The sequence below is a fragment of the Alternaria atra genome, assembly GCF_907166805.1.
Source record: "Alternaria atra isolate CS162 genome assembly, contig: 29, whole genome shotgun sequence".
In the NCBI taxonomy this organism is placed as follows: domain Eukaryota; kingdom Fungi; phylum Ascomycota; class Dothideomycetes; order Pleosporales; family Pleosporaceae; genus Alternaria; species Alternaria atra.
The window spans coordinates 2474815-2501740 of NW_025091327.1; the positions used below are offsets into that span (position 1 = coordinate 2474815).

A 26926-nucleotide genomic window follows, 5' to 3' on the forward strand; every position below is an offset into this window, starting at 1 on the left:
ATATGTCTGACATGCAGTCCGTGAAGGGATTTTTACGTAGAACTACTGGACGGTGGCCCAAGGATCAACATCATCTCGCCAGGAGCGAGCATTCCATCAATGTCGTGGAGAATCCTTTTCTCCAGCGGCTTCTTCAGTAATTTGCGAATTACGGTGATAAGGTTGGTGAAGATAGACAGCGCATCTTGCTGCGTAGCCTTGCCAACATCGTCACCATAGACAGAAAAATCCTGTCACACGAGCGTCACGTGTGGTGATAAATATTCAGCGCCATCCCGTGCTCCTCGATCAATAGCAATAGCGAGGGTTCTTTCGAGAGTCCAGTTCGGGTCATTAACATCGAAGGGGTCGATCTTCCGGCCTGGGTCGTGTGCAGCCGAGACACGTCAAACAAACCGCGCAACTGCGGCAGGCGAAAGAGATACCTCATTCTGAGGGGTAGAAGAAAGGACCGTTTCATCATCCGCATCGTCGGAGGTATTGGGTGACATGGTCAGATCCAGGGTGATAGTACAACGATAGCAGAATGGTCGATATGGTCGAACGACCAGATCTATATAACAAACTCTTGCTCATGGTATACAATGCTGTCCTCGTTCATCGGTAACGACGAAAGAACTTCAGTTCTGAACTTGTTTCCACGTCTTGGAAGGAAGCTCGCGTCTCGGTAGCCGCGTAAGGCTAAAGCGGGTCTATCCGAGCGCTATCAATGCACCTCCTCGGCTCCGAGGTTTTTGAAGATGCCATGTCCCGTTCTTTTACGCTTCCGAAGTCTTCCTGCATATTCAAGGTATCTTTCTGAGAATTATGGATGTCGGTGGTAGACTGATGAAGACATGCGATCCATGCAAAGCTCGCAAGGTTCGCTGTGGCGGTATCGGTGAGTAGATGATTACTCAACCACTGGTTCATCCTCAGAAGTGTGTAATTGATGGTTGAATAGGGCACCCAGGCGCCACAAGATGTCTCAACTGCGCGCGACGAAACGAGGTCTGCAACTTCAGTCCGATCCGCACACGGAAGAGACGAGATGCATCAAGCTCGCGACAAGAATCCGTCATAGGCTCTGCAAAGAAAGTGAACCTCGAGCTCAGGGACGAGTCGGGATTGTACCATGATGATCTTAGCTCGTTTGCGGGCATGTCGAGGTATGATGGACTCCAAGAGTTGTACGTAGACAGGCTTCTGGCTGCCTCTGACCAAGAAAATGCGCTCACTGCGCAAAGTCCGAGCCTGCAAGATCTCGGTGTTTTCGGTAGGTCCAGACCATGAAACAGTTCTTGCTAGTTCGCTATCAGCTTACCAAGTTCCAAATAGGAAGCGAGTACAGTCTGACGTTCTTTCCCGAGGCTCGACTGAAGGAACTGGCTGTCCGTCTTGGCCATGACCGCGTGTCACATGCTCGGGCGAAGGTGGTCAACATTATAGGAGAGCGTATGAGGACTATCGAGCGAGTACCGGCTCCTGCGCCAGACTCCGATCGCATCCGCGTTTTTGACATCGAAGAAGGATACATAAAGACTTGCGTCCAAGGTAAGCTCCTGAGTATCCAGCATTCATGCCGATGGTTGACTGTATAGCTTATTTCGAGCACGTCGATCCAATCCATCCATTCCTCGATAGGCGGCAATTCGAAAGCGTTGCTCTCAGCCCGCATCTGAGCGAGAAACTTGCCAGTGATAAATCGTGGTCCGCCTTGTTTTATACTATTCTCGCATTGGGTTCGCAGTATCACGATGGCGGCAGTTATAAACCCACAAAGAGTGGAAGCTGGCGATTCTTTGGCACGGCTCTAGCCATTTTTCCTGATCTGTTAATTAGCAGAACCACATTGAACACCGTTCAAGCGCTAACAGCCATGGCAATATTTGCCTCTAACCTTTCATGTCTGCAAATTGAATACGCCATGGTGTCCGAAGGGGCCAAGAAAGCACAAACACTAGGATACAACCGATCGACGGCGCCTGGTGATGACGAACGGAACCGCACATTCTACGTTCTTTATTTCCTTGAAAAGAACATGTCATTCAATATCGGTAGATGCTCTACCATTATGGATTCGGATATTAGCAGTGCCATTCCGACTCAGCCGCTGTCGTGCAGCGGCGTATCTTTTGACTGGACCCGTGCGTCAATCCGAATATCACGACTCCTAAGTCGCATATATGCATCTTTGTTCTCTGTCAGCGTACGAGGCAGACCAAAATCTTATTACAATACGACCATCCACAACTTAAAATCCGAGCTGGGAGTATGGGCAAAAGCGATACCCGCGGAGCTTCGGCCTGGACAGCCAATACGGCGGTATACACAAACCACACCGATGATCGATATTAGTATACGGCTTCATTATCTGTATCACGGCACGATGATGCATCTTGATCGTACTGCTCTTCAATTGGAGGATGAGCCTAGCGCCCGGTCCGACCTGGTGAACGGCATTATGCGCACCGCGCGGACGGTCCTGGAGCTCACAAGATTTATCGAAATCCAGCCTTATACGCCCATCTGGTAAGTTTGAATGTGCTTCCTCTCGTCACGGATATTGATAATCTGCAGGATCCTTGCGAGCGTTCCGTTGGCAGCTTATCTCGTTCTTTTCGATCTTCTCATCGATGATCCGACACATCCAGAAACCGCGGCCAACCTGGCCCTGCTAGATGTAGGCAGTGGTCATTTCAGCGGCTTGGAATACGCTTCGCAGGGAATACTCCCAGGATCCATCGCATCAGAGTTAACGCAGATAGCGCGAGCTTATGTGCGGGAGCAAAACGATTCAGAGACGAATAGTCGCCCGAAATCGTCTAACATATATGCCGAAGGCGCAACCTCGACTAACCGACTGCAGGAAGCAACAGTTGCTGAGGCGCCATCAGCTTTCCCTTCCTATGCGGATTTGCAGCCATTTCCTCTGGGATGGAATCTTCGGAATGATGGTGGAACAACGCTCGACGGTGAAACGTTTGACTTGTTTGGTTCGTACTACCCGCTCTGGGATGAGGGTGCTGCGTACAACACGATGAGCCTATAATTGCTGTCTGCGCAAACAAGTACGTGTAAGATCAGCTGTATATAAAAGGCAGATAGACACTACGTTTTTTTTTAGTAAGCTAAAAGGTTGCTTGCGAAAAGCGAAACATGATGCATCTTTCCAGGGGGGTTGTAGTGAGATGTGAGGTGGATCGCAGGTCCATTTGAGGTATGCGAGAACGAGGGTCCGAGCTAGCTGATGCGTCATCGGCTATCGGCGGCGGGCTTTCTTTCACTAACAAAAGTCTCAAGCAGTCTCTCAAGCATCAATCACGATGCCCTCATGTTCATAGCCCGGACACGCACGTGCTGCTTGCGCGCTATACCAATTACCCGTCTTCATCATACCGCCGCCAAAATGGGGACGCGCGATTATGCGGTATGTTTACAGCAATATGCGTAGGGATTGGGCTGATTATCGCAGGCTGCGGTTGCAGCGTTGAACACACTTCAGTCCAACTTTTCCATAGTCGATGCGATTCGCAAGTCTGGTCGCGGCATGAACAAGCAGGCGATACCGGAGATGATCGAATGGTGTCGCAAAGCTGGATATGAGGTGTGCGGCTCCCAATAACCCCACCTGAAGACGGTGACTGACGAGATGTGCAGCCCTCAGAATTCGATAGGCTGAAGCCTATACACATCGCTGGAACAAAAGGAAAAGGCTCGACTAGTGCTTTCATATCGTCTATCCTATCGCAATATACGACCTCCAGTGATGCGCATACTTCACCTTCGAAGATCGGCCTCTACACCTCCCCACATCTACGATTCGTACGTGAGCGCATACAGATCGACAACGAGCCAATATCAGAGGAAAAGTTTGCCCAATACTTCTTCGAGGTATGGGACAAGCTGGAGGCAGCAGCGAAGACAGAGAACGCGCCTGCAGACGTCCCCACAAAGCCAGTATACTTCCGCTATCTGACACTTATGGCGCTACATGCATATTTAAAGGAGGGTGTAGATTCGGCTGTCATTGAGTGTGGCATTGGCGGCGAGTTCGACAGCACCAACATTCTGGCGAAACCCACTGTCACAGCCGTCACGAGTCTAGGGATAGATCATACAGCGATGCTTGGTTCTACGCTTCCGGAGATAGCCTGGCACAAGGCAGGAATCTTCAAAAAAGGCAGTGTCGCATTCACAGCGCGTCAAAAGGACGAAGCTATGACAGTGTTAGAAGAACGGGCGGCGGAGAAGGGCACGAAGCTACACACCATCGACGTGCATCCGGCACTAGCGAACAACGACATCAAACTTGGGTTAGGTGCTGCCTTCCAGAAAATCAATGCGTCTGTAGCGATCGCTGCCGCAGCTGCGCATCTGCGAGCACTCGGCCACACGTCAGTACCAGACCCGACTGTCGTTCCCCATATTGAGCTCCCTTCCGAGTTCATTCGCGGACTAGAGCAAGTGCGATGGGCCGGCAGATGTGAAATAAGACGTGAGACCAATGTCGCCTGGCATATCGACGGAGGGCATACTATGGAAAGCATCGAGGTTACTGGAAAGTGGTTCGCGGAGCAGATAACAATGGCCACTTCCACCGCTACCACCCAGTCCAAAGTCCCCCGAATCTTGATCTTCAACCAACAGACTCGAGACGCGAATGCACTCGCCAAAGCCCTGTACACAGCGCTGCAGAGTGGCATCACCTCTGGATCGCAGTCTCCTTTCACACACGTCATCTTCACCACCAACCAAACCTTCAGCGAAGGATACAAGCCTGATCTTGTTTCCATAAACACCAACCAGCAGGACGTAGACACATTGGCAGTTCAGAAGGCGCTGGCGAACACGTGGTCTGACATTGACAGCACTGCAGAAGTGCATGTGCTACGTACAATCGAAGAGGCAGTCGGAACCGCACGAAAGGTGGCGCAAGATTACGCTAAGGGAGCTGGGGCTGATGCGGAAGTCATGGTGTTGGTAACTGGAAGCTTGCACCTGGTTGGCGGTGCGCTGGAAGTATTGGAAACAGTCAAGGCGCAGTGAAGAGTGATACCCATAGACACCAATCATACGAAAACGCGCTTCAACATGCGCTAAGAGGTGTTCGGAAGCAACCGTGTGGGCTACCCGTCACATGTCTATTGGAGCGACTAATGCAACGTTAAACAATCGTGGCTGTTTCGCACGTCGCGTGCTCACATGCCAGTTGAAGACTCTGTTAAAATTCAGACTACTTATCACATAATAGCGTCTATTTTGAGATGCGGCTGACTCGCAGCGCTCATCAGTAGGTATGAGTTGATCAACGCCCAGATTTGCATGTCGTAGTCAGCAGTTGGAGTATCACATGGTCCAGACTAGCCATTACCCCAGAAATTACCGCATCGGTAAAGTTTGCACGGCTGTGTGCTCTTGGTTTTACGGGAGACATCGGGTCCGACCTTCTTGAGGTTCTCCACCGGCCGCGCATCATTACGTGTCGAGTGCAAGCCGTACATCCGATCGCAGCAGTTCATGGTATTATGAGAGTGAGTGAAGGTTTATAGCAGTTCCAGAGAACGAAGTTTGACAGAAGTGAGGGTGGATATGTATCTGACCCATCAAAAGATGAGCACCCGTTCGGCCGTTTTCGTGTGGCGGACCTGGGGATAGTCTTCTTGGCACTCGGCGTTGGCATCTGTTTGGGCAATGACACTGCGGAAGAGCCGCTAACCGACCATAGTGACTACTGCTAGTCCTTCTAGATGTCATATGTCCCGACTATTCCCATCATCACTGATTTCCACGTCATCCTTCAAACATAATAACCCGTCTTTCGCGCTCGTCCTATCTAAACCGCTGTCGCTACCACGAAACGCACCTTTGATCATCTCCCCATTTAAAAAGGAGGGCTTGGCTACCGAGGCCCCAAGATGAACTGCCCTTCTAGAACCGATGATGACGTCCTTTGGCATCCAGGATGGAATCAGAGTCCGCCACGCTTCGCTGCTGATTTGACGACTTGCGAGGATCTGAACGGCATCGCAAATGCAAGAGAATTAGGAGAAGCAGATCGACTGCGCAGCGGTACGCAGAGTCTCCGGCGCTGTGGAATCGATGAATCCAATGCTCAAGAGATGGAGAAGAGAAAGCCACCCAACATGGGCGAGGGTGTCAAAGGGTCCCCAAAAGGTATGTTTCAGCTTCGTGATGACTCGGAGATGAAGGCTGTGATGCTGACTCGTCTAAAGGACCTTGCACCCGAACAACCGCAAATGTGAGCGAGTACCAAGGTGGCCTCACCGCCACTATTATCAGCTGGTCCAAGTGGCTAGTATCAGTACTCTGTACTTCGTTTTTGATTTCCTGGGCTAGCGGCAACTTGTCTGCGCCTAAGTTTTTCTTGCCAAAAGGTGAGATTGTACAGTCGATTAATGTCTATGCGTCACCGCTAACATTGTATTCCAGATCCATCGTTCCAGCGTCTACCCAGACGAAGTACCTGCGAAGATGGCAAAGCGCAACCCAACTACGATCTGGGCCTACATGTCGCTGGCCTTTTTATCATTCTTTTCGTTTCCGGCACCGGATGTGCCTTCCCAATGCTCGTACTCAAATTCCCACGGCTGCGCATTCCACCTGCATTCCTTTTCGGCGCAAAGCATTTCGGCACCGGTGTTCTAGTCGCGACCGCATTCGTCCATTTACTCCCTACCGCTTTTGGTTCACTGAACGACCCATGTCTGTCAAGTTTTTGGACGACCGACTATCAGGCCATGCCAGGCGCCATCATGCTAGCTAGCGTTTTCTTCGTCACATTAATCGAAATGATCTTCTCTCCAGCCCAACATGTCTGCGGCGGTAACGAGGGTGCAGATGCTGTTTCTCGCCGCAAGGAAGAGCCAAAGACCGAGACTACTGAATCGCCAGCTCCACCGCAACCAGCAATGCAGAGAACGTACTCGGAATCTAGCATGCGAGTCCGCGATCTAGGTGTCTTGCGTGGAAGGGTCGGAAGTATCAGTAGAACACTCTCCCGATACCGCGAAGATGGCCAGAGACTTGATGCGATTGAATCCGTGGGCGGGTCTGAAGTGGAAACTCCTGGCGCCCATGGTAAAGAAGAAAGTGACGAGTATGCTATCGAACAGGATCAGGAAACTGGAGAGCACAATCATGTGCTGACACCAGAGCAAATCCACAAGAAAGCTATCATGCAAGTTTTCCTCCTGGAGATGGGTATCCTGTTTCACAGCATCTTCATTGGAATGTCGCTCGCCGTTTCCGTGGGTAACGACTTTACTGTGCTGCTGATTGCCATTGTCTTTCATCAAACTTTCGAAGGCCTTGCGCTCGGTGTACGTATCGCCGATATAAACTGGAAACCACGCGCTGCACAGCCTTGGCTCATGGCTCTCGCATATGGTTGCACCACACCTGGCGGTATGGCAATCGGTATAGCAACCCACACCTTGTACTCGCCCGACTCTGAAATCGGCCTCCTCGTCGTCGGCATCATGAATGCTATCTCCGCGGGTTTCCTCGTCTTCGCTTCGCTTGTGGAACTTATGTCGGAGGATTTCTTGAGCGATGAGAGTTGGAAGGTGCTTAAGGGAAAGCGCAGGGTGTATGCTTGTTTGCTTGTGTTCCTGGGGGCTTTCTTGATGAGTTTGGTGGGGGCTTGGGCGTAAAGAGGTGGACGTAGGGGTGAAAGTGAAGTGGGGACAGGGATAGCGGAGAGGAGGATGGAAGTGAAATTGGAATATGGCGAAAAGCAGAGGGGAGAATGTGAGAGTATGGGCAGCTTGCAAGATTGAAGTGGGGATGGGAAGCGACTAAATTGTTAATAGACCTAGAAGAAGTTGCGGATGTTAGGAATTATGTGAATTGTAAAGTCCTTGTTTTCCATATAAAAACAGTATCGGTCGCTATTTGGGCGCTACAGCGCAAAACCACTGATAACCAACATGTTGAACCATAGCCTTTCGGAAAGACATCGACGACGCAGCGTTGTCTCCACTACCTCATCACACATTCCGCCATGAGATGACACATTGGGAACTCCACCTGTTCCTCCTTACCCCGATTTAGCACACTCCTCTGTTCCGTCTCCGTCTCCGTCTCCAGCATCCTCGCCATAATCAGCGGCCCCCGTGTCCAATCCGACCAACTAACCACCCCATCTTGCACTTTGATCAAACCCTTCTCCTCTGGCACCACAGAAGAAGGAACAACAAGAAACCTTGGATGAGGATGCCTTGGCAGATGATACTCATGCGCCGTCTTCCTTACCTCCCTCACCAACCTCTTGAACCCAAGATCCTCGTTGCCACCACCGTCCCTGAAGAGAAATGCATTCAATCCAAACTTCCTCTCAGAAAGCGCATTTTGGACTGCAAACCGATGTTCCAAACACAACCCCACCTTCACATCTCCCTTCTTCCTCTTCACTTCTTGGTCCATAAGCTGCGTTAGACATACCACCATATCAAGAGGTATCCGGCCCGCCACTCTCTTTCCATTTTTACTTTGGAGTATCCCATCTGTTGGCTCCCATAGGATTTGTATGTCGTACCGCGCCACTTTTCTCAGCCAGGGGAAGGATTTGGCGAGTTTGTGAAGATGGGTGGTGAGCTTCTTGTTCCAGTCGGCTTGGATGAAGGTGTTTACTCGGCCGTGGAAATGTACCCCAATCTGAAGCTGGATTGCGTTGCTGAGGAGGTGGGAGGAGTATTCGGCCGCTTCTGGAAAAGTGTCCTTGGGGAGGGAGAGGAGCGAAGTTGAGCCGTAGTGCGTTGGGATAAGTTGGATGGTGGTATGTTTGCAGGTGAATACTTTTAGGCCAAGAGGGAGGTGGGTGTTTTGGGGCGTTGGGTTGGAGGTGAACGGGGAGCAGAGGTAGGCGTAGATTTCGTTGCGGAGTTCGGGTGGTAAGTCCGGGAAGAGGGGAGTAGTTGAATGCATCCCAGAGGCCATATCCGGTAGTTGTATGTGAAGTTTGGGAGGCTGTAGCCGGATATGTGGGTCTTTGGTGGTTTGATAGGATAGTTCGATGGACGTGTTGCTGACTTCAAATCGCTGTTATTGAGTCCGGCAGAGTGAGATATGAGTGCGAGACACCAACAAGGTCGTGATATAACAAGCGATGTCAACTTCAGGAAACCGGTGGGTGACCACAGCCGAGCCTGTTGTCTTGACGATACGATAGCAATGGTCCGAGTGAAGGCAAGATCACGTGACAGAGCAGCCTGTTGCCCCAGGTGAAAGCAAGGACCAGGAACGCTCGTATAATGTCAGCATCGCTTCCATCTTTGCTTTGGAAGAGCTTTGTACCTTCGAAAATCGCTATGCTGCTGGTAATTCTAGGAAAGCAAAAACTGAACATGCACAATTTTTCCGTCCGAAGTGGTGCTTCGGCAGCGGCTCGGCACTTTGCGCTTTTAGGTAGCGGCGACGATGGTGGATCGAGTGCTAATATATGTATGCGATCGAGAACGATGGCGGGTCTTATTATGGATGCATCTTTTCGGTTTAGTTCTGTGTATTCTGGTGTAGTCCGCGGATGTTGTTGGACCCTTTGACGGCGATCTTTCGAGGAGAGTAGAACAAGAAGACTATCGTAGAACTGACTTACATTCAAAAGGTTTTACCTGACGCGCAGGGAAGAAGAGGAAGCTATGTCATCGCGTCTATGTTAAATATCTCGGATGTTCCACAGTCAAGTGTGGTTGAGTTTGGGCGATGGCGCTGGTCAACCATGGTGCAAAGTTTGCAAGCAGACCCAGATTACATATTGTTCGTTGAGGTGTGGGTTGCATGTATGTTTTTTTTTTGCAGTGAAAGATGAGAACCAGACACAGTAGGTGCAGACGCATCGTTGTTATACCTCTGCTTGAGTCATCGGGTGTTAATGAGTCTCATGGGCAAAGATGGCTGCGCCACCCGTCTGACAGCCCCAGTCTGTGTGTGTACCCAATCACCAATCACCAATCCGTTCAAGGTAGACGTAAAGATAGCTACGGCCATGACTTAGAGCCAGTATAGGTATTGAATTTACTACATGCAGCATATAGAGTTATCGTTAAGCGCCCCAAACTCCTGCCCAAATGAACGCCAGCCCAAGCTTTTGATGCATCATATACATGTACTCAACTCAGGCCTATAGAGCCTCAGCAGCAGCCTTTGCCTTCTCGACCTTTGCACGCTTTCTGCGCAGGCTCTCAGACTCATTATTGCGCTTGTCCTCGCCATATTCGATACGCTTGAGCAGCTTGCGCTTCTTGTTAGACAACATCATCTTTTGCCTCTCGCGCTCCTCCTCTTCTGCGCGCTTCTTCTTCTCGGCCTTCTTGCGGATGGCAGCGTTCTCCTCTTTCCTTGTCGGCTTCTTGACCTCGAGCTTCTTGCCAGTGGCTTCAGCTTCCAGTTCACGCTGGTGTTGAAGACGAGCTGCCTCTCCTTCTGAGATGTCCGATTCAGCATCAGAGTCGAAGCCGTCAAACTCCTCGCCTGCGCCAGCTTCATCTGATTCATCATCGTCACTGTCGTCTTCAGAGTCGTCAGCGACATCCATGCCCTCGCCGACTTCGACCGAGCCTTCGCGGTCAACAATGGCATCCATGTCCTCATCTCCGTCAACGTCGAAGGTTGCCTCGTCTTCATCACCCTCATCTTCAAACGCCTCAGCCTCGCCCTCTGGCTGTTGCGCGGCGAGAGGAAGGTTAGGGTCGTACTCGCCCTTCTTGGGCTTGACCCAAGGGCTCAGATGCGGTGGCAGATCTGCGCCAGGGGAGTAGTGGTCTGGTCGCAACAGCTTGCCTTGGTTGATACTGTCCCAGACCCACTGTGGCTGGACGTAAGTACGTCCAGGCATCATGGAGTAGGGCCATTGAACCTTGGGAGCAGCAGCATCCTCGGCATCCCCGTTGGACGCGCCGTTGGAGAGAGCGGGTCGGTCAACGATCTGGTGTGTGATGTTTGGGTCCGACTCGTTGGTTGTGAAAGCACCATCACCGAGAGTTCCGTCCCAACCGACTCTCTTGCAGCCAAACGCCTTCAATATGAACTCGAGCGATGCTCTGGGTGTCTCTCGTGATAAGTAGAAGGTGAATGGAGCGAATAGGGAGGCAACCTCGGCGCTGCTTGCTTGCGGCTGGAGTAGGACATCGGCATCGGGGGCAGTCGGCTCGAACTTGTCAATCTCGTCATTGGCCTCCTCCTCATCGTCTTCAGTGGCAACCTTGGCCACAGCCGTGGTGCTCTCCTCCTCGTCAACATCAGGCATAGCTCCAATCCTGTCTGCTATCGCCTGTGCCTCGGGGTTGATCTCGGCATCCTCATCACGTCCGTTGGTTGCGCCGTTGATTGCAGTGGCCTTGCCCTCAAGCTGGAATGCAGCAAGCTCACCACCTTGCTCGTCGCTCTTTGCGTTGAACTTGGGTGGGTATACCAGGCCGACTGAGGTGTAGAGGCGGTAGTTGACAAAGCCGAGAAGAGTTGTGTAGAACTCGACGAAAGTACCCATGATCCTGAAATCAATGTCGCCGCCTGTTCGCTGCACGAACCTGTATGGTACCAGCCAAAGGATATCCTGACCCTGGATTGTGGCCTGGTAGTAGATACCCTTGATAGAGAGGAAGGACTTGCGGAGGGCGTGGGAGGTGATTACGTAGTGTTCGAACTCGCGGGTCAATCGCTGGCAGAGGGCAATGGTCTTTGCAGGGACGTGGTCGCTCGAGGGAAGGTTGGCGAAGAGGAAGAGCATAGACAGGGCATCGTCGAGGTCACGCAGGGCGTCGACAAAGGTAGGGTAGCGCTCCTTGATGATGTGGTCGAGCTTGACCTTGGGCATGAGGTTCTTCTCGAGACGCGATGCATCTCCAGACTCGCCGCGACCGAGGGCGCGACCAATCTTCTTTGCGACAGCCTTGTGCTCACGGAACTTTGCCAGCAGCGGCTCATGGAGGAGGTACTGGATATCCTTGGTGTAGTAGAAGGTAGTCGCAGCGGTGGAGCCCCTCGAGACCTTCTTCTTGTTGCGCGGCTCACGGGGGTAGATTCCCTTGAAGATACATAGTCGTCTGAAGTCGGGGAGAGAGATCTGAAGCTTCTTCACGGCGCGCGTCCGAGTGATGTAGTTTTTGGCAGCACCAGAGGTGCCTGTATAGTGATTAGCGAAAAGCGTTTCCAGCTGGCTCTGGTGCATGCATACCCTTCTTTTTCGAGCGACCGGCCATTGTAGAGTCTGTATTGAATCGCGATTCTGTCGGTGCAGATGGTCGAACTTTTGGCGGGCGCAAAAAAGTTCGAGATGCGGCCAACTAGCGGACATGGATCCGGCATTAGCGTGACAAGGGTCCACCAACATGCATCTTGCCAGAACACCAGCGCCGAGGTGGTCAAGAACCGCCATGGAGCCAATGAGTGCATAGCAGAGAGTTACCATGGCCATTGACAAGCAGCACAAGTTGCTGCTCTTTGGAGCTGCCGCAGCAGTGCGGTTGCTCGCTTTCACTGTCTTTCCTGCACTACCACACCTCCTCGCCGGGCGTGTCGAGGTGTCAACACCAGTGACGAGTTTCAAGAGACGTATGTACCCAGCATCATCTGTGTATAGTATTACTAACACGTCCCAGTACAAGAAGGTGTCTTCCTCTACACCCACAATGTCTCTCCCTACGACGGCGGCGTTTACCACCAGGCACCCCTCCTGCTGCCTCTCTTCTCCCTCTTCCCCAACCCGGCCTATGCCCCGCTGGCGACCAACGTCTTCTATACCATCGTGGACCTGCTGAGCGCCAATGCGCTGGCTCAAGTGGCAGAGAGCGGCTTCGCGTCAGTAACGCGACTGTTCGCTTCACCGCGGAGGGACTTGCGATGGAGCAGTACCGCTATCGCAGCAGGGTACGACTTGTATACCTCTGTAAAGAACAGCTGCTAACACCCTGAAGTTTCCTGTTCAACCCCTTCACAGTTGCCACATGCATCGCACGCTCCACTTCGGCCCTCACCAACCTCTTCATCCTCACAGCCATGGCCAAGGCCTCTCAAGGCGCCAGCTTCACCTTCATTCTAGCCACGGCCTTCGCTTCGTACTTTGCCATGCACCCAATACTCCTCTTCCCTCCGCTGATGGTCCTCCTCTACGATGCAAAGACACTAAAGACAAAGACCGCGCCAAACGTCACGTCCTTCATCACAACCCACACTGTTGGCTTCGCAGTCGCAATAGGTGCTCTGCTGACTGGCTCTGCATTGTTAATGGATTCATGGAACTTCCTGTCGGCGACGTATGGTGTGCGTCTTCTTTTGCCTGACCTCACGCCCAATGTGGGACTCTGGTGGTACTTCTTCATTGAGATGTTCGACTCTTTCCGCGAGTTCTTTCTTGGCGTATTCTGGCTACACGCGGCGTCGTATATGCCTGGCCTTACCATTCGCCTTCACAAGCAGCCATTGTTCGTCGCATGCTGCTTGACCGGCGTGTTTGCCATCTTTACACCCTACCCGAGCATAGCGGATGCTGCGCTCTACCTTTCCTTGGTGCCCATGTTTCGCCATCTGTTTCCTCGTGAGTGTTTTGCTTCTCTACATATTACGACCAAACTAACCGTACCTCAGTCATGCGTTATACTTTCTTGGCATCAGCGAGCATCCTGTATACATCATTCCTGGGCCCTGCCTTCTACCATTTGTGGATTTATGCTGGATCGGGTAATGCTAATTTCTTTTATGCCATCACACTGGTCTGGAGTTTGGGATTGTCCATCATCCTGGGAGACTCGCTATATGCGGCACTGAGGGACGAACTTGACGTGGAAAGACCCGAATTACAGGGTAAAGAAGTGCGCAGGATATAGCACCACTGTATATTGACCTACATGCTGGCATCTCTAGTCGGCTCAAGAGTATATCATATGCTCTGCACATGTCTTCCAGCCAGAATCACTTGCGCGCTTTGCTACAATACAGTCTTTCACTGAATCTCTAAAGGCCGGGTGAAGGCGACTTTCCTCTCCTCTTTTAGGTTGCCTAGCCACTCTCACCACGCACCCAAATCTCCCAAACTTCTAACTTCACCGCCAATTTTAAGAGTCTTTCTGCGTTTGTGGGATAGCATATAAACAATGTGTCCCCTCCAGTCTTTTCTACCTTCGTTCTTCTACCACTCTTTCACGACAGCTTTTGCCGCCAACACACTCCCAAGCATTCAACATACCTCTTCTTTACTTCAACACTATAGCATCAACATGGCTGGCAACAAAGACGTCAGCTTCTCCGCTCGTGAGATGGAGGTCCTGGCCCTCGCCTGGCAGTGCATGGATCAGCAGCCAAAGGTACATCCTCCCCTCCTCCATACCCCATTTCCTCATCATCGCTATCCCCAACACCACTCCAAACCCAATGCCACTTCCATCTCTCATACTAACGCCATTCCCCCCAGATCAATATGGAGAAGCTCGCCAGCCTAACCGGCTACACAATCGGCTCCGCAGGCGTCACCTTCGGCAAGATCAAAACCAAGATCAAGCTCCTCGGCGAATCCCTCAACGCCAATGGCCCCTCTACCCCCAAGAGAGCCGGTAGTTCCGGTCGCAGCAAGACTGCTTCGACTCCCTCGTCTACGCCTAGGAAGCGCGCCGCCACGACTGCATCCACCACCCCAGTCAAGCGACCTCGAAAGGGTGGCCGCCAGCTCACCTCATCACCTTCCGAGGACGTTTCCGCCGCCAACGATGATGATGACGACAACGATGAGGAGTTTGGTGGTCTGGGCGATACCAAGGTCAAGGTCAAGAAGGAGGAACCGGGTTTCGATCAAGCTTCCGGGTTCTACGATGAGGCGCTTGAGCAACGTGAGATGTTCGGTGATGGTGCGACTTATGGTTTATTGGATGGTGTCGAGACGTTTGGTGGTGTTGTAGGTGGTGATATTGGTAGTGGCAGAAACGCTAGTACTGGATATAGGAAGCTGTTTGCCAAGGACGCTGAGTAGGAAAGGGGGGATTAGAGACTACGGGTGAATGGAGGACAAGGGGGAAGGGGGAAAAAGTTTTTTTTTTTTGGGTGACTCTAGGGGTGCACAAGGGCGTTTGAGTATAGGTATGGCACCTAGTATCGATCAAGAGCTTTATGACACGCTCGAATATGGCGTCCGTACGTCTTTAGAGGAACTTCATTACGGATAATCCAATTCAATTTCATCATAGTATACATAAGCCTGGAGCAACGATCAAAGTTTCTGATGAGCGAGTGACAATGTAAACTACAACCAAAACCTTTAGGCTATTGTAAAGATGTCCATCGATTGACATGCGATACGCTAACTAACAAAACATAATTACAGCGCGAATGCTAGCTCGACCCAGATCCGGTGCCCCCTTCCCATATAAATACATCCACAAGTCCCACCTGCTCCACCGTTTTACGCCTTTAATACATCCATCTTACATAGTTTCCTCAACAACACTATCAGGCACTCAGAGCGCGGAGATAGCTTCGAGCAGCACATCCAGCGCCCGCTCACCAACTCCCTCCAAACCCTCCCTCAACGTCCAAGCAACATCACTCTGCAGGCCCAGCGGAACATACACACCACCCTCATCCTTGTTCACCTCCATCCTCTCCCCCAGCCTACTCGTGTGTTCCCACTCCCTAGCCGCCTTCTCCGCGTTTTCAATGACTTTGCTCGGGATACCGCACATAGCTGCACAGTGCATACCGAAACTGCCTTCAGCCACACCCTGTTCTAGCTTGTAGAGGAAGGTGATGGATTTGGAGGCATCGTCGACATGAATACGCATGCGCTTGTTCTCGACTTCGGGGTGGAATTCAAACTCTTTGGCCAAAGAGCGGTAGTGTGTGGCGAAGAAGCCGACACAGCCTACACGTGTACTGATGTCGTGCAAAACAGCCTGTGCCACGGCAACACCGTCATAAGAGGACGTACCACGACCGAGCTCGTCGAGGATAACGAGTGACCGAGGTGTGGCTTCCGAAAGAATCTTCTGTGTTTCTGAGAGTTCAACGAAGAATGTAGATTGGGCAGCGAAAATATTGTCGTTGGCGCCAAGACGGGACATGATGCGGTCGACAGGTGTGAGTCTGGCTGATGTGCAAGGAAGGTAGCAGCCGACTTGTGCGAGGATGACCGCTATGCAGGTCATACGGAGGATGGTGGATTTACCTGCTGCGTTTGCACCAGTCAATAGACTGATATTGGCCGAGTCGCCGCCTAGCCTAATGTCGTTGGGGATAAAGTCGTCGACCGTGTTGAGCATGCACGGGTGGCGGAGCTCTTCGAATTCGACAACAGTACGATTACCTTCCTCGAAAGTTGGTCGGCAACTCGGCTCTCCAAGCGAAGCAGACGCCTTTGCAAGACTAATCAGGCAATCCAGCTGAGCGATGATCTTGACAGCCGCAAGCCAGACCTTGTAGTCCTCATCAAAGCGCTGACAGAAGCGAGTAGCGACTTCCCGGGTGATTTGACCATGCGTCTCTTGCGCTTCTTGTAGTGCTCGGACTAGCTTCCGAAGCTCGGGAGTGTAGTATCGAGAGACCTTGGCAGTAGCCGACATTTGGTCCCAATTGTTCGGAACTTTGACTTTCTTGGGTACCTCCAGTTGGTATATCTCCTTGCCGATGTCGTTGTATTGAACAGCATTTGAGCCGAGCTCCTTACGAACTTTCTTCAACAGTACGTCCAAGTTGGCTTTGCATGTGTCGATCTCTTCCTGGCTGTTATCAAAATCCTCTTCGATGCCAGGCTCAGGAATGAGGAGTCCCTCTTTCCGTGCAATGTCCCGATCGAAGGCCGAATTCCACTTCGCTAATGATGCAGCTAGATCAGGCATAGAGGAGATGAGTTGTCCAATGACACCCTCACCTTCGCCGAATTGCTTCAACAAGCTAACAGTGTACTCAATCTGCTCGAAACCCTCCAGCACTTTGAGGAAGTCTTGAGCCCTGCATCTACCCGCATGTACGCGGGAAATGAGACGCTCGAGATCCGGCAATTTGCTGAGAGACGCATTGAAATTGTCCATGATTGTAGAGTCGGCATTCAGTGCATCCACAGCGTCCAAGCGAGCGTTGATCTTGGTTGCGTCTGCGAGAGGATGGCATACCCACTGCCGGAGTAGTCGCTTACCGAACGGGGTGATACAGCGATTTAGCATGGCAAACAAAGTACCCTCGGTTGATCCGTCGAAAGTGTTAGCGAAGATCTCCAGATTGATCAAGCTTTGGCCATCAAGAACCAGACTTGTGGCTTTCCGAATGGGATCATACCACTGGAAATTTCCAAGTGTAACAAGGTCGCGCTCAATCATCAGTGTCCGCAGGTATTGCAGGAGAGCACCGAATGATGACATGACGAGTTCTTGTTCCCGAGCTTCGCGGAGCACAGGTGGCCAAGCCTCAATGTTGTCTTCCGTAGGTGACTCGAAGTAGTTGTTCGCTTCAAGCTCTCGGATGGTGATGTCAGCTGGCCAGAACTCCTTGTTGGGCTTCAGGTAGTTCCAGATTGTCGTGGGTGGCGTATTGTTCTTGAGTATTCGTAGAACCTTCGCAGAGATACAAGATTTCTCCAGGAGTAGCTCACCGGGTCTCATCTGGGCAATGAGGGTTTCAAACTTGGTCATGTCGACATCGTCTGTGAACTCGCAGAGCTGGAACTGTGCGGTAGCAGTATCCACGAACGCTATTCCAAAGGCTGGCAGATTATCGTGATCGATCTCCTTGATAGCCATGCAGTATGTCGACATCTCACTCTGGAGCATGCCCGTGTCCACAAGCGTACCGGACGTGAGTACCGTAGCAAGTTCTCTTCGAATCACTTTGTTTTCCTTGCCAGCCTTCTTCGGAGTCTTGCTCTTGTCGTCACGTTCGCGCATCTCCTTACCTAAGGCTGACTCCATCTGGTCAACCCTGGCGACTTTGTGTCCTGCCGCTACAAATTGTGCCGCCCACATGTCCAGCGAAGCTTCCGGTACACCCACCATCCTCATGTTGACTCGATCAGTCAACTTGAGGTCGAAGAGCTGATGGCCAATCGAAGCGTCCTTTTCATAAAGCTCGTAGAACTTGCCTTTCTTGAAGAACACAACAGTGTCCCACCACTTGCTCTTGATCTCCCAATACTGCTTCTCGAAAGCAGAGAACTTGTCCCAAGCACCCGGAGGGATATAAAGTGTGCGAGGGTCGTAGTCAGGATGATCAACGGGATGCCGGTCAGCGTCCATCTGGTGCGCAAGCCATGGATATCTCGTCTCGGGTTCAGAAGCGCTCGGTCGTTCCTTGATCTTCTTGCTGGGGTCCTTCTTAGTCGCCTGTACGGACGGGCGGGGCTTGAAGACCATGGGGTTCTCGGGATCATATATCCATTGCTGTGCTGTGGATGTGCTAGACATTACGATGTCGCCATCGTCTTCTTCATCCTTCGCCTCGATTATAGGTGGTGATGATGCTGGGGAAGTTTTCGCACGAGCCTTGGACGCTGCTGGACGTTTGCGCTTCTTCGATACCACTTCCTCCTCGGAATCGTCTGGGACAACGAAGTCTTCCACATCATCTTCATCTTCTTCCTCAAGCATCGCCTTCTGTGTGGCCGCGTCTAATCCGAACTCGTCATCTGAATCATCGTCGATGACGACCCGCTGGCGCTTCGTCGCTCTGCCTCTAGCATTGTTCGCAATTGGACCCAGTATGTCGTCGTCGTCTTCGTCATCTGATTCGGCGTAATTGACGGGCTTCCGTGCCTAGGTGAGAATGTTAACAAGTGCAGTCAAAATGTATGGTGGCACATCTCACGTACCTTACGTGTTGGGCTACTGGGAGTGACATCTGCAGGCTCTGGCAGTACACTGTCAGTTCCGGAGACCGATTTTGTGACGGGTAATGGCAGACGATTCTCCTTGTTCCGCCCCACTGTCAATTCCCGTTCATGTTTGATAGGACTTGAGAAATCGGGGGCGTCGCTGCTCGGCACTGGTGTGATGTCTGCAGGCGGATTGTTGAACGCTCTCTTCGCTAGTCTTGATGTCGGCGTCTTATTGACTGGTGTGGCATCGGACGGCGCGGGGCTTGGTGAATTGGTAGACTTCTTTTGGAAGAAGCCCAAGATGGACTTTTGGCCTTTTGCCGATTGCGACGCGGAGGCGGGCTGCTTCTTTTGTGAAGCGCGAGGCGTTGACATCTCGTTTCCTTCGACGCCGCGTGCCATGATTGATTGTAGTGTTAAAGTGTAGGAGGTGAAAGTAACGAGAGTTTGGGACTACCAACGGCTGTATCCTGGGGGAGGAAGGGACGCGTCGGACGCGTTGCGCTAGTCCGCATCCGCGCTTAAGTGGCTTGGCAGATGATGCAACACCTAGGTGCGTTCATTTAGCTGCAACATCTACAATTGAGGAAAGCCACCATATCAGTTTTAGTAATACAGATTTTCTGTCGAAGTGTCTTGGTTACAGCTATTGCTTTGATTTGTTTTGTTATCCTATGGCAATTGCACAGGTTCTCTATCTCTTGTTTCCGCGACCAAGTCAGCCATGCGACATGTCGGTAGAAGCTCGACCTTCTTGGTCAACTTGCAAACACGCTCATTCGTAGACTATCATACCCACTTCCTGTGCATCATCATCATCATTGGCGTCGTGATTTGCAAGGCCATTACACTATCGACTGTAGCCCGCACGCATCTGTTACCAAGATCTGAGAATCTTCGCGAACCCTATTTCGCTTTACCCTTGGCCGCCTTGCTCTTATCGACTTTGGTAGGTTGGATGCGCGCCATCATCTCCTCTTTGGTGATGAGATGATCAACGCGCTCCAGCAGACCCAGCAAGCTCTTCATGTTTCCACTCCACTCGTTCAGCACATCGTCGGCATCCCTGGGCTTCGAGAATGTAACAATGCGCGCGGGTCGGTCGATCTTGGCGTAGATGGTCTTCGCAGACACCAGCTCGCTGATGTTCTTCTCTGTCTCATCCTCGGTGAGATCCAACAGCTCTGTCAAACGGGGGATCTGGATGCGTGTGTAGTACTTGGCGACGACGCGAACGTTGTGCTCAATCACACGCTTTCGGAGGTCTTGCCATCTCTGGAACGCTTTGGGGTCATCCGAGTCGTCCTTCTCCGCGTCGAATACGTCCGTCTCAGTAAGGTGAGGTCCGAATTGCTTAGCTACCATTGGCCACCTCATAAGCTCGGGCACAGTAAAGAGCTTAACTAATTGTGCGTCTTGGGGAATCTGAGAGTTGCGAGAGTCGCGCTGAATACGATGGATAAGGTCGGACTGCTCGTTATCGTACGGTGCGAGGATGATGAAATAGATGACGCGTTGGAGGATCTAGAAGTCTGTTAGTAGGAGCCCATGAAAGTATCCGGGCTCTCAAACATACCGCTCGAAGCTTGTTAGGGTCCTCTTCCACAGCCTCGGTATCCAGTACTTGTCGGTAGTGCTTGCAAACGTCCAGGTACTTGTTGTCGTGCTTGGCTAAAGTGATCTGCTGCTCGTAATATTGGAGCTTTAGATCTGTTACATCATCCTCTGGCTCAATGGGCGGGTCCTCGGGGCTTCGGTTCTTCTCCTTCTCTTCCCGCTCCTTCTGATCCTTCTCCAGCTGCTCAGGAGTCTTCTTCGGTCTCCGGGCAAAATACCTCGTGCTAATCTTCCTGCTCAGAATTCCAGCTTGTGTCCAGTCGCCCTTCTGTATACATAGCGCCACTTGTTGTAGGATGAACTCGGTCTTCTCGCGGCGGGTCATGGAGCCGAATGTCTCGACTTGCAGCTCGCAAAGAATGTCTGTCGCTGAATCAATGTCGCCTTGCTCCTTCTTGATGTTGGACAGGATGCGGGTTACTCGGGCACGCTCGACTTCGACGAAGATCTACCACCATGTCAGCAAGGGCACGTGTCCTGGCCATTAATGCCGCCTACCTTGCCCTCCGTGACTGTCCGCAGCGTCTCGATGACGGATAGCTTTGTCTCCAGATTTGGTGTCTCATCGAGGAAGCCCATGACTGTCTGCACCATCTTGGTAGTCGCTTGTTTGAGCTGTCCATGCTTCTTGGAGAGGAGCAGGACCTGCTCGTTCATCAAGTTCCAGTCCTTTGCATTTTTGGCTATTGTGACGATGGCGATTATGATTCGAGAGGTAGAAGCGAGATCTGAAGCCTGGGAGGTGTCAGTTGTGCGCATGCGCATAAGCTAGGTGGTTGCGTACCTGGCGGGTCTGCTTCTCGAGCGTGAGTAGCTTGTCGATTCCAGCTTGCGGGTTGCTCTAATCAACCAGGTTAGCCTTTGTTCAGCTTCGGCAGCCATCTAACATACTGATGCGAGCTTCTCTGCCTCTGGGATAGCCGCATCGACCTCCTTGGTAAAGTCCTTGTCGGCCTTGAGCACTTCTCCGCTAGACATGGTGGCGGGGTCGTGATGTCTATCTGTCGGGTATCGTAGTATTTACTCGCTCTCAGATGAAACGGAAGCAGCAGGTAGAAGTATCGAATGGGGAAGAGCAAGGTGTAGGATGGGGCGGCGACGTGGTTTGGTGGTGTTGCGGCTCGTCAGTGATGTAGAGATCCACGCTCCGAGCTGAAGCGCTTTGGCCACCGCCTTGCTTGCGCTAGGTCCAAACATCCGCCGAAGAGCCTCAGCCTCATCCTGGTGCAGGCATGTCTCGTACACCATACATACCTGAACCTGAATGCTTAGCTCTTCGTTTTACACTATCATCGCTATCTCCAACTGCTTGTTTCTTACTTCACGTTACGCACTTGATGCATCTGGTGATTCGACAATATTTACCATCACTGTGGATCGCGGAGAACAGAGAGGCCGCAAAGGTGTTTCTATGGCCGCACGTAGAACATGATGGTGCTTCTAATTTACTCTCACATGACTGATGATCTATGGTACTTGCAGGGCCCGAACTCCCACAGGAAACTATATTGGTGTGAGTTAGACAACAGCACCTATTGGATGCCGGCGAGGCTACGCAGTGTTCAACGCAACTTCTGGTCGGCGATGCATAATCATTTGGTGAACGAACACATATCGTTTGGGGGTTTCGACCGGTAGATGAATTACAGGATGGCGAATATAATAATGTTCGTCAACAGCACTATCGGATGATACAGTAGTGGCACTTCCGAAACTACTCTACGTATGCTAATCAAGTCTGTGGACACCTCTGCACGGTCTGAAATACGAAAAGGTACATGCAGTATATCTGCGATACATAAATAGTAAAGATAGCATGAGAACGGCATTGGGTCATTACCAATGGCGAGTGCAACCAACATCCTCAAGTAGTTTTCTTCACAGTCGCCAGCTTCGACCTCACAGGCACATTGTGCTCAGCATTCTGCGTATCCGGAAAGCCCTCCAACCCCACACCCTTCCTGAACAAAATGCAATGTGTACTTCCACCATAGTGGAACATGCCAATCTCATCACCCTTCTTGACATACTGCCCTTCCTTCACAGTGGTATCGCATGTCGAGACCTCGGTCATTCCGATACCCATGAAGCATACCAGACCAAGATCCTTGTTATCAGCTTCAAAGAAGATGATAGCACGTGTAGCCGTTGCGGTAAGATAACCCTGGCCCGTCTTTTCACCTCCCTCGTCGATACTGCCTTTAGCTGAGGGATCACCAAGGCCTTCGAAGAGTGGCTCGGAGAAGTAAGTGCCTTGGACAAGGTAAGACTTTACGACTTTGCCGCTAACGGGTGCATGCCACCGGTGGTAGCTCAATGCGGAGAGGAAAGCTTGATAAATGGTACCACCAATGAACTGCTCGTGCAGTGGGTCCATCGCGAGCATATCCATAAGTGAGTAAGGTTGGCCCTTCAGCCAGAAGCGGTCGCGCTTGGAAATGTTGCGTCCTACCTTGTATGGCTTCGACTCGCACGCATTAGCGATAACACTATCGTCGTCAGGACTGGCAACAGGCCGCTTGTCTTCGTGAAAGTGGCGAGTGAAGAACTCATCCCATGACTTGTACCCATGATACTTCTTGGAAGGGTCACAGTGGAACATCTCTTCAAAAGCGTAAGACGTTTGGCCGACATTAGCTGTCAACGCGAGATCGTGAGTGCCGTGATCGCTGAGCCAGCCGATCTTGTCGGTACCAAGTACATATGCTGATGCTGGCGACGAAAGGAATTCTGCCCATGCGTTGAGAACCTTCTTAATCATTTTGTTGACTTCAGGGTCTAGGAAGAACGCAAAGCCGGATGGTGTGCCCTATACGATGAGATCAGGATGTATCTCGCATGTTGCTCAACTAGAGATACTCACCATCGGCCAGTCCAAGATCGCATTGAATGGCGTCCCCACCATTCCAACAGAGTACTCGTGATCGTTCCACTCAGGTGCTGATGTAAGGATGTGGTTGAACAGTTCCAGCATGTGATGGTAATCGCGGACCTGCTTATGGCCAACGGGATCGTTCTTGTACGGTTTTTTCGTAGGTATTTCCTCAAACATGGAGTTCACCAGGATGTAAATACGCGTGTTGTTCTCGATTAAGTCCTTAAATTCTCGCAAGACAGGGTGCAGTTCTTGAGGGTTGTTTTCAACTCGCTCTATAATACCCGATAGCCATTTCTTGTGCACGCGGTGGTCTGCCGGTAGCCAGGAGCCGGTCCTGTGAACGCGGTGTTCTTCGGGTACATTCTTGGTGTTCTCTTGATGCGACATGATTGCGGATCTTAGGAAATATGTATAAAACTCTCTTGGCAAGGATATAATCTTCGGAGGAAGAGGTGGGAGTCTGAGAGTGCAGGGCATACGCCGTGATCCAGCATCATGCATACGTCATCTCTACGCACAAGCCTGGAAATCTATGATTCGTCGCATCTGCCCGGGCAGGAACCATACATCGCGTGGGCTCGGTTTCAAACATCGATGGTCTAGGGTTGAAGATGTCGCTACAGCGCCGGCTAGCGCACATGAGTAGGGTGAATCGTTGCTTCAACCACATCGGGCTACGTGGAGGCGCTTTTCCCATTACAAATCCCTGGCATTGACTACACAGGGAACATCACAATGCCTTCCCTTCACAAAATTTTATCCAGTTTCCGTCCCTTCATCATCATCGACCTTGCCAGGATGTAATTATTGCGTTGAACATCACGATCGGTGTAGTAACAAAAACATTTCAAATGCCTATGAAGTTGTGTTGCCCATCGTTCGTAGCGAAAGAGTATCGGAGGACGGTGTATATGGTACTGAACCCGATCATCAGTACATAAAGCCGAATTAGTATATCTCAATCATGCGTGTCTGCTCGACAGTAGGCCTCGAGACAGACGGGCCCCATCGCCCCTTTCTTGTCCCTGGATTCCAGCAGTCCAGTTCCCATGCAGCCCACAGATAACACTCGCCTACGACTCTGTATTGTTGACTCGCTGTTCTGCGCAGAATGAAGAGTGTCTTCACGCCATCAATAGCGAAGACCTCGTCAGTCACTGTCGGTTGTGCGTCAAGAGGTCTAAAGCCTACGCTAAAGTGGCCTGAAAACATTCGATGACGATAATTCAGCCGCCAGCTATCTTTAACGAAGCGTTCCAAATCTTCGCAATCGGTATCCGGCTGTATTGACTTGTCGTAACGAGAGTCCATCTTAGCCTCCACCGTAATGTCTCTTTTGAAGCAATCTGTTACCCTTGCATCATTGGCGAGCGAATTACGTAAATGCTGATACTGTACGTCGCTTGTCCGTGCGAAGCTGCTGACAAAGGCATCAGTCTGATCAATCTCATGTACGATGTTCAGATCCGCTACGCGTATGCTATCGATGTAATGTGCCCGTACACGTAACCGCGGTAATAATCCAAATGGGGCATCTTGGGGTATTTCGACGAAGCATGACGTGTTCCGCTGCACAGAGGCATTGCAGAAGTCCGAAGGCGGTACTAAAGTAACCGTAATAGTCGCACACCAAGGACTCGGCTTGGTGAAAAGTCGGTGGACTTCGGACTTGGAACTCCCGTCCATTGAATCCAAGTAATGTTGGAAGGCTTCTATATTCAAAAACGGTAGCGTCCACCAACGTGCATCGGGTGTGATTGGGTCGTGTCTTGTGAACAGCAAGATATCAAGCTTTTGTCGAGTCGCAATGATCGCCGCGATTACGATTCTGTAGATAAGCTGAAGATCCAGGGAATAGTCGACCGGTATGAGCGACTTGGCATGAGCCTCCATAAGCCCCATGACAGCAAAAACTCGATCGCGAGGATCGGTGGCCTGGTTGCTGCTGCTTGTACGTAGACAAGCGATGACACCGAGCTTCGTCTTCTGACCCAGAGACCATCTCAGAACGCTAGGCAGTTCCTTATGCGCATAGATGCGTTTCATCTGATCAATGACAGCAGCTGTCAACGGGAGTACATCATCATTCACGAGTAAATAAGCAGCTCGTGCCAAAGCCACTTCTTGGATGACCCACACTCGGTTGAAATACCGCAGCGAGAAGAGATTGCTCAAATCAGTCGAGGCAAAATCCTCTGTGTAGGACTTCGAGCTTTCACCCTGCAATCGGCGAAAGAGATCCCCGTAATTCGAAGTGTGGTCAATGCAGCTATAGACACTTCCGGCACGAGTGTAGATTAGATCCATGAGTCCGACCTGATGGTTGCGCTCGTTGAGGTTCGTTTGATCGATGCCTGATCAATCAGTAAGGATTTTGCAATCTACAGTGCGATGTGCTAAACAACTAACACTCACATATTGCGTCAATCCAAAGCCTTTGCGTCCCAAGCCGCTTAGTATGGCGAAGAACAGCATCGCAATTTGCAGTGATCGGAATCGTTCCACCTGGAACACACAGAATAGCCTTGGAAAGTTCCGCATCTCCATATTCAGTGGCCCAGGTATAGGATATAGCGTCGTATACAGGGCCATCATTCAGATTGACATGTGTAATTTCGCACCGGAGGACATCCTCAGAGTTTCCTGGAAGAAGGAGAACGAGTCGAATTTCGCGGCCGATGCTATAGTCCAGCTTTGTGTATTCATAAGAGGTTATCGGCTCAATCGTGTGGACGGGGGTCGTTGAAGAAATGGCTTCGAACACAGCCTCGCCACAGCTGAGGCAGCAACTTATTCCGTCGAACTTGCGCACATCCGCATGTTTGCATGCTGATTCGCTCATCCTAATATTCCGTGGTCGTACGAGGGTTGCGCGTCCATTCGAAATGGTGAGTGATCCTAATAGAACGTCGTTAAAGCGACTGTGAATCCATACGGTAGGCAGCAGGCTAAGTCTGACCTCTTGGTGGTGGCATGATACATGCATAGTGCGGGCTGGGCTTGACCAATCGGTGGTGGGTTCCACAGACCCGTTAGGCTGGAACTAAGCTCCTTGGTGAACATAGTGCTGAGCGCATCAATATAGGTTAATCATTTGCGTTCCTAATGCATCCATATGGCGAAAAGGGTCAAAATCCCATCGTTGGTCGAGCCCTGTTCCTGATGTCGTCCAACAGTCCATGTGCGACAATGCAAACAGATAGCAGTAACCAACGATCGTGTAGCTTCCACGTCTCCCATCCTTATCAGGTCTGAGAATCAGCGGAACTGTACAGCCATCAATTGCCCATACACTATCGCCTATATCGAAATCGTGGCTTGTTGTGGCAGGAAGATACCCAGCGCGAAAGATGGTTTTGTTTTCCCCAAGCGTTTGAAGCTCGCTGCAGAACTGCCGCAGACTGACCCAGTGGGCATTTTCAGGAGACCCGGTAGCGGAGAATCTATTATCCAGTTGAAGAGATGCGTGGTTGAGGCGAGTGTAGGAGGGATCGAAGAGCCACTTGAATCGCCTGGGCCATAACCGCATGTTAAAATCTCTCGGACAAGCGGCACCATCGATTAGAGCCTTCAAATCGAGACCATAATCCTGAGCGCCTTCCCACCGAAAGCTTCCACCGTCTCCCCGCTCGGTCGTGTTGTCG

General features: G+C 51.3%; 11 protein-coding genes across 11 annotated transcripts; 5 read left to right on the forward strand and 6 right to left on the reverse strand.

Moving 5' to 3' along the window:
• Nucleotides 1-1268: 1268 nt before the first annotated feature.
• On the forward strand, nt 1269-3031 carry ALTATR162_LOCUS9144 (uncharacterized protein; the record flags this gene model as incomplete). The annotated part of the gene is made up of 3 exons (XM_043316777.1): nt 1269-1533; nt 1581-2511; nt 2560-3031. The coding sequence occupies 3 exons, from the start codon at nt 1269-1271 to the stop codon at nt 3029-3031; spliced, it is 1668 nt and encodes a 555-aa protein (XP_043172712.1).
• Nucleotides 3032-3963: 932 nt separating this feature from the next.
• ALTATR162_LOCUS9145 (uncharacterized protein) lies at nt 3964-5028 on the forward strand (the record flags this gene model as incomplete). The annotated part of the gene is made up of 1 exon (XM_043316778.1): nt 3964-5028. One exon carries the CDS (start codon nt 3964-3966, stop codon nt 5026-5028), a length of 1065 nt encoding a protein of 354 aa, XP_043172713.1.
• An 869-nt stretch (nt 5029-5897) lies between these two features.
• Nucleotides 5898-7655, forward strand: ALTATR162_LOCUS9146 (uncharacterized protein; the record flags this gene model as incomplete). The annotated part of the gene is made up of 3 exons (XM_043316779.1): nt 5898-6156; nt 6216-6377; nt 6433-7655. The coding sequence occupies 3 exons, from the start codon at nt 5898-5900 to the stop codon at nt 7653-7655; spliced, it is 1644 nt and encodes a 547-aa protein (XP_043172714.1).
• Nucleotides 7656-7983: 328 nt separating this feature from the next.
• On the reverse strand, nt 7984-8940 carry ALTATR162_LOCUS9147 (uncharacterized protein; the record flags this gene model as incomplete). Its single annotated transcript, XM_043316780.1, has 1 exon — nt 7984-8940. One exon carries the CDS (start codon nt 8938-8940, stop codon nt 7984-7986), a length of 957 nt encoding a protein of 318 aa, XP_043172715.1.
• Nucleotides 8941-10123: 1183 nt separating this feature from the next.
• ALTATR162_LOCUS9148 (uncharacterized protein) lies at nt 10124-12200 on the reverse strand (the record flags this gene model as incomplete). The annotated part of the gene is made up of 2 exons (XM_043316781.1): nt 10124-12123; nt 12176-12200. 2 exons carry the CDS (start codon nt 12198-12200, stop codon nt 10124-10126), a joined length of 2025 nt encoding a protein of 674 aa, XP_043172716.1.
• Nucleotides 12201-12407: 207 nt separating this feature from the next.
• Nucleotides 12408-13823, forward strand: ALTATR162_LOCUS9149 (uncharacterized protein; the record flags this gene model as incomplete). The annotated part of the gene is made up of 4 exons (XM_043316782.1): nt 12408-12552; nt 12600-12867; nt 12915-13534; nt 13585-13823. The coding sequence occupies 4 exons, from the start codon at nt 12408-12410 to the stop codon at nt 13821-13823; spliced, it is 1272 nt and encodes a 423-aa protein (XP_043172717.1).
• A 390-nt stretch (nt 13824-14213) lies between these two features.
• ALTATR162_LOCUS9150 (uncharacterized protein) lies at nt 14214-14959 on the forward strand (the record flags this gene model as incomplete). Its single annotated transcript, XM_043316783.1, has 2 exons — nt 14214-14300; nt 14408-14959. The coding sequence occupies 2 exons, from the start codon at nt 14214-14216 to the stop codon at nt 14957-14959; spliced, it is 639 nt and encodes a 212-aa protein (XP_043172718.1).
• Nucleotides 14960-15443: 484 nt separating this feature from the next.
• On the reverse strand, nt 15444-19189 carry ALTATR162_LOCUS9151 (uncharacterized protein; the record flags this gene model as incomplete). The annotated part of the gene is made up of 2 exons (XM_043316784.1): nt 15444-18725; nt 18782-19189. The coding sequence occupies 2 exons, from the start codon at nt 19187-19189 to the stop codon at nt 15444-15446; spliced, it is 3690 nt and encodes a 1229-aa protein (XP_043172719.1).
• A 504-nt stretch (nt 19190-19693) lies between these two features.
• On the reverse strand, nt 19694-21382 carry ALTATR162_LOCUS9152 (uncharacterized protein; the record flags this gene model as incomplete). Its single annotated transcript, XM_043316785.1, has 5 exons — nt 19694-20311; nt 20364-20852; nt 20903-21139; nt 21189-21245; nt 21296-21382. 5 exons carry the CDS (start codon nt 21380-21382, stop codon nt 19694-19696), a joined length of 1488 nt encoding a protein of 495 aa, XP_043172720.1.
• Nucleotides 21383-22268: 886 nt separating this feature from the next.
• Nucleotides 22269-23669, reverse strand: ALTATR162_LOCUS9153 (uncharacterized protein; the record flags this gene model as incomplete). The annotated part of the gene is made up of 2 exons (XM_043316786.1): nt 22269-23213; nt 23268-23669. 2 exons carry the CDS (start codon nt 23667-23669, stop codon nt 22269-22271), a joined length of 1347 nt encoding a protein of 448 aa, XP_043172721.1.
• Nucleotides 23670-24230: 561 nt separating this feature from the next.
• Nucleotides 24231-26124, reverse strand: ALTATR162_LOCUS9154 (uncharacterized protein; the record flags this gene model as incomplete). The annotated part of the gene is made up of 2 exons (XM_043316787.1): nt 24231-25636; nt 25698-26124. The coding sequence occupies 2 exons, from the start codon at nt 26122-26124 to the stop codon at nt 24231-24233; spliced, it is 1833 nt and encodes a 610-aa protein (XP_043172722.1).
• Nucleotides 26125-26926: the final 802 nt, after the last annotated feature.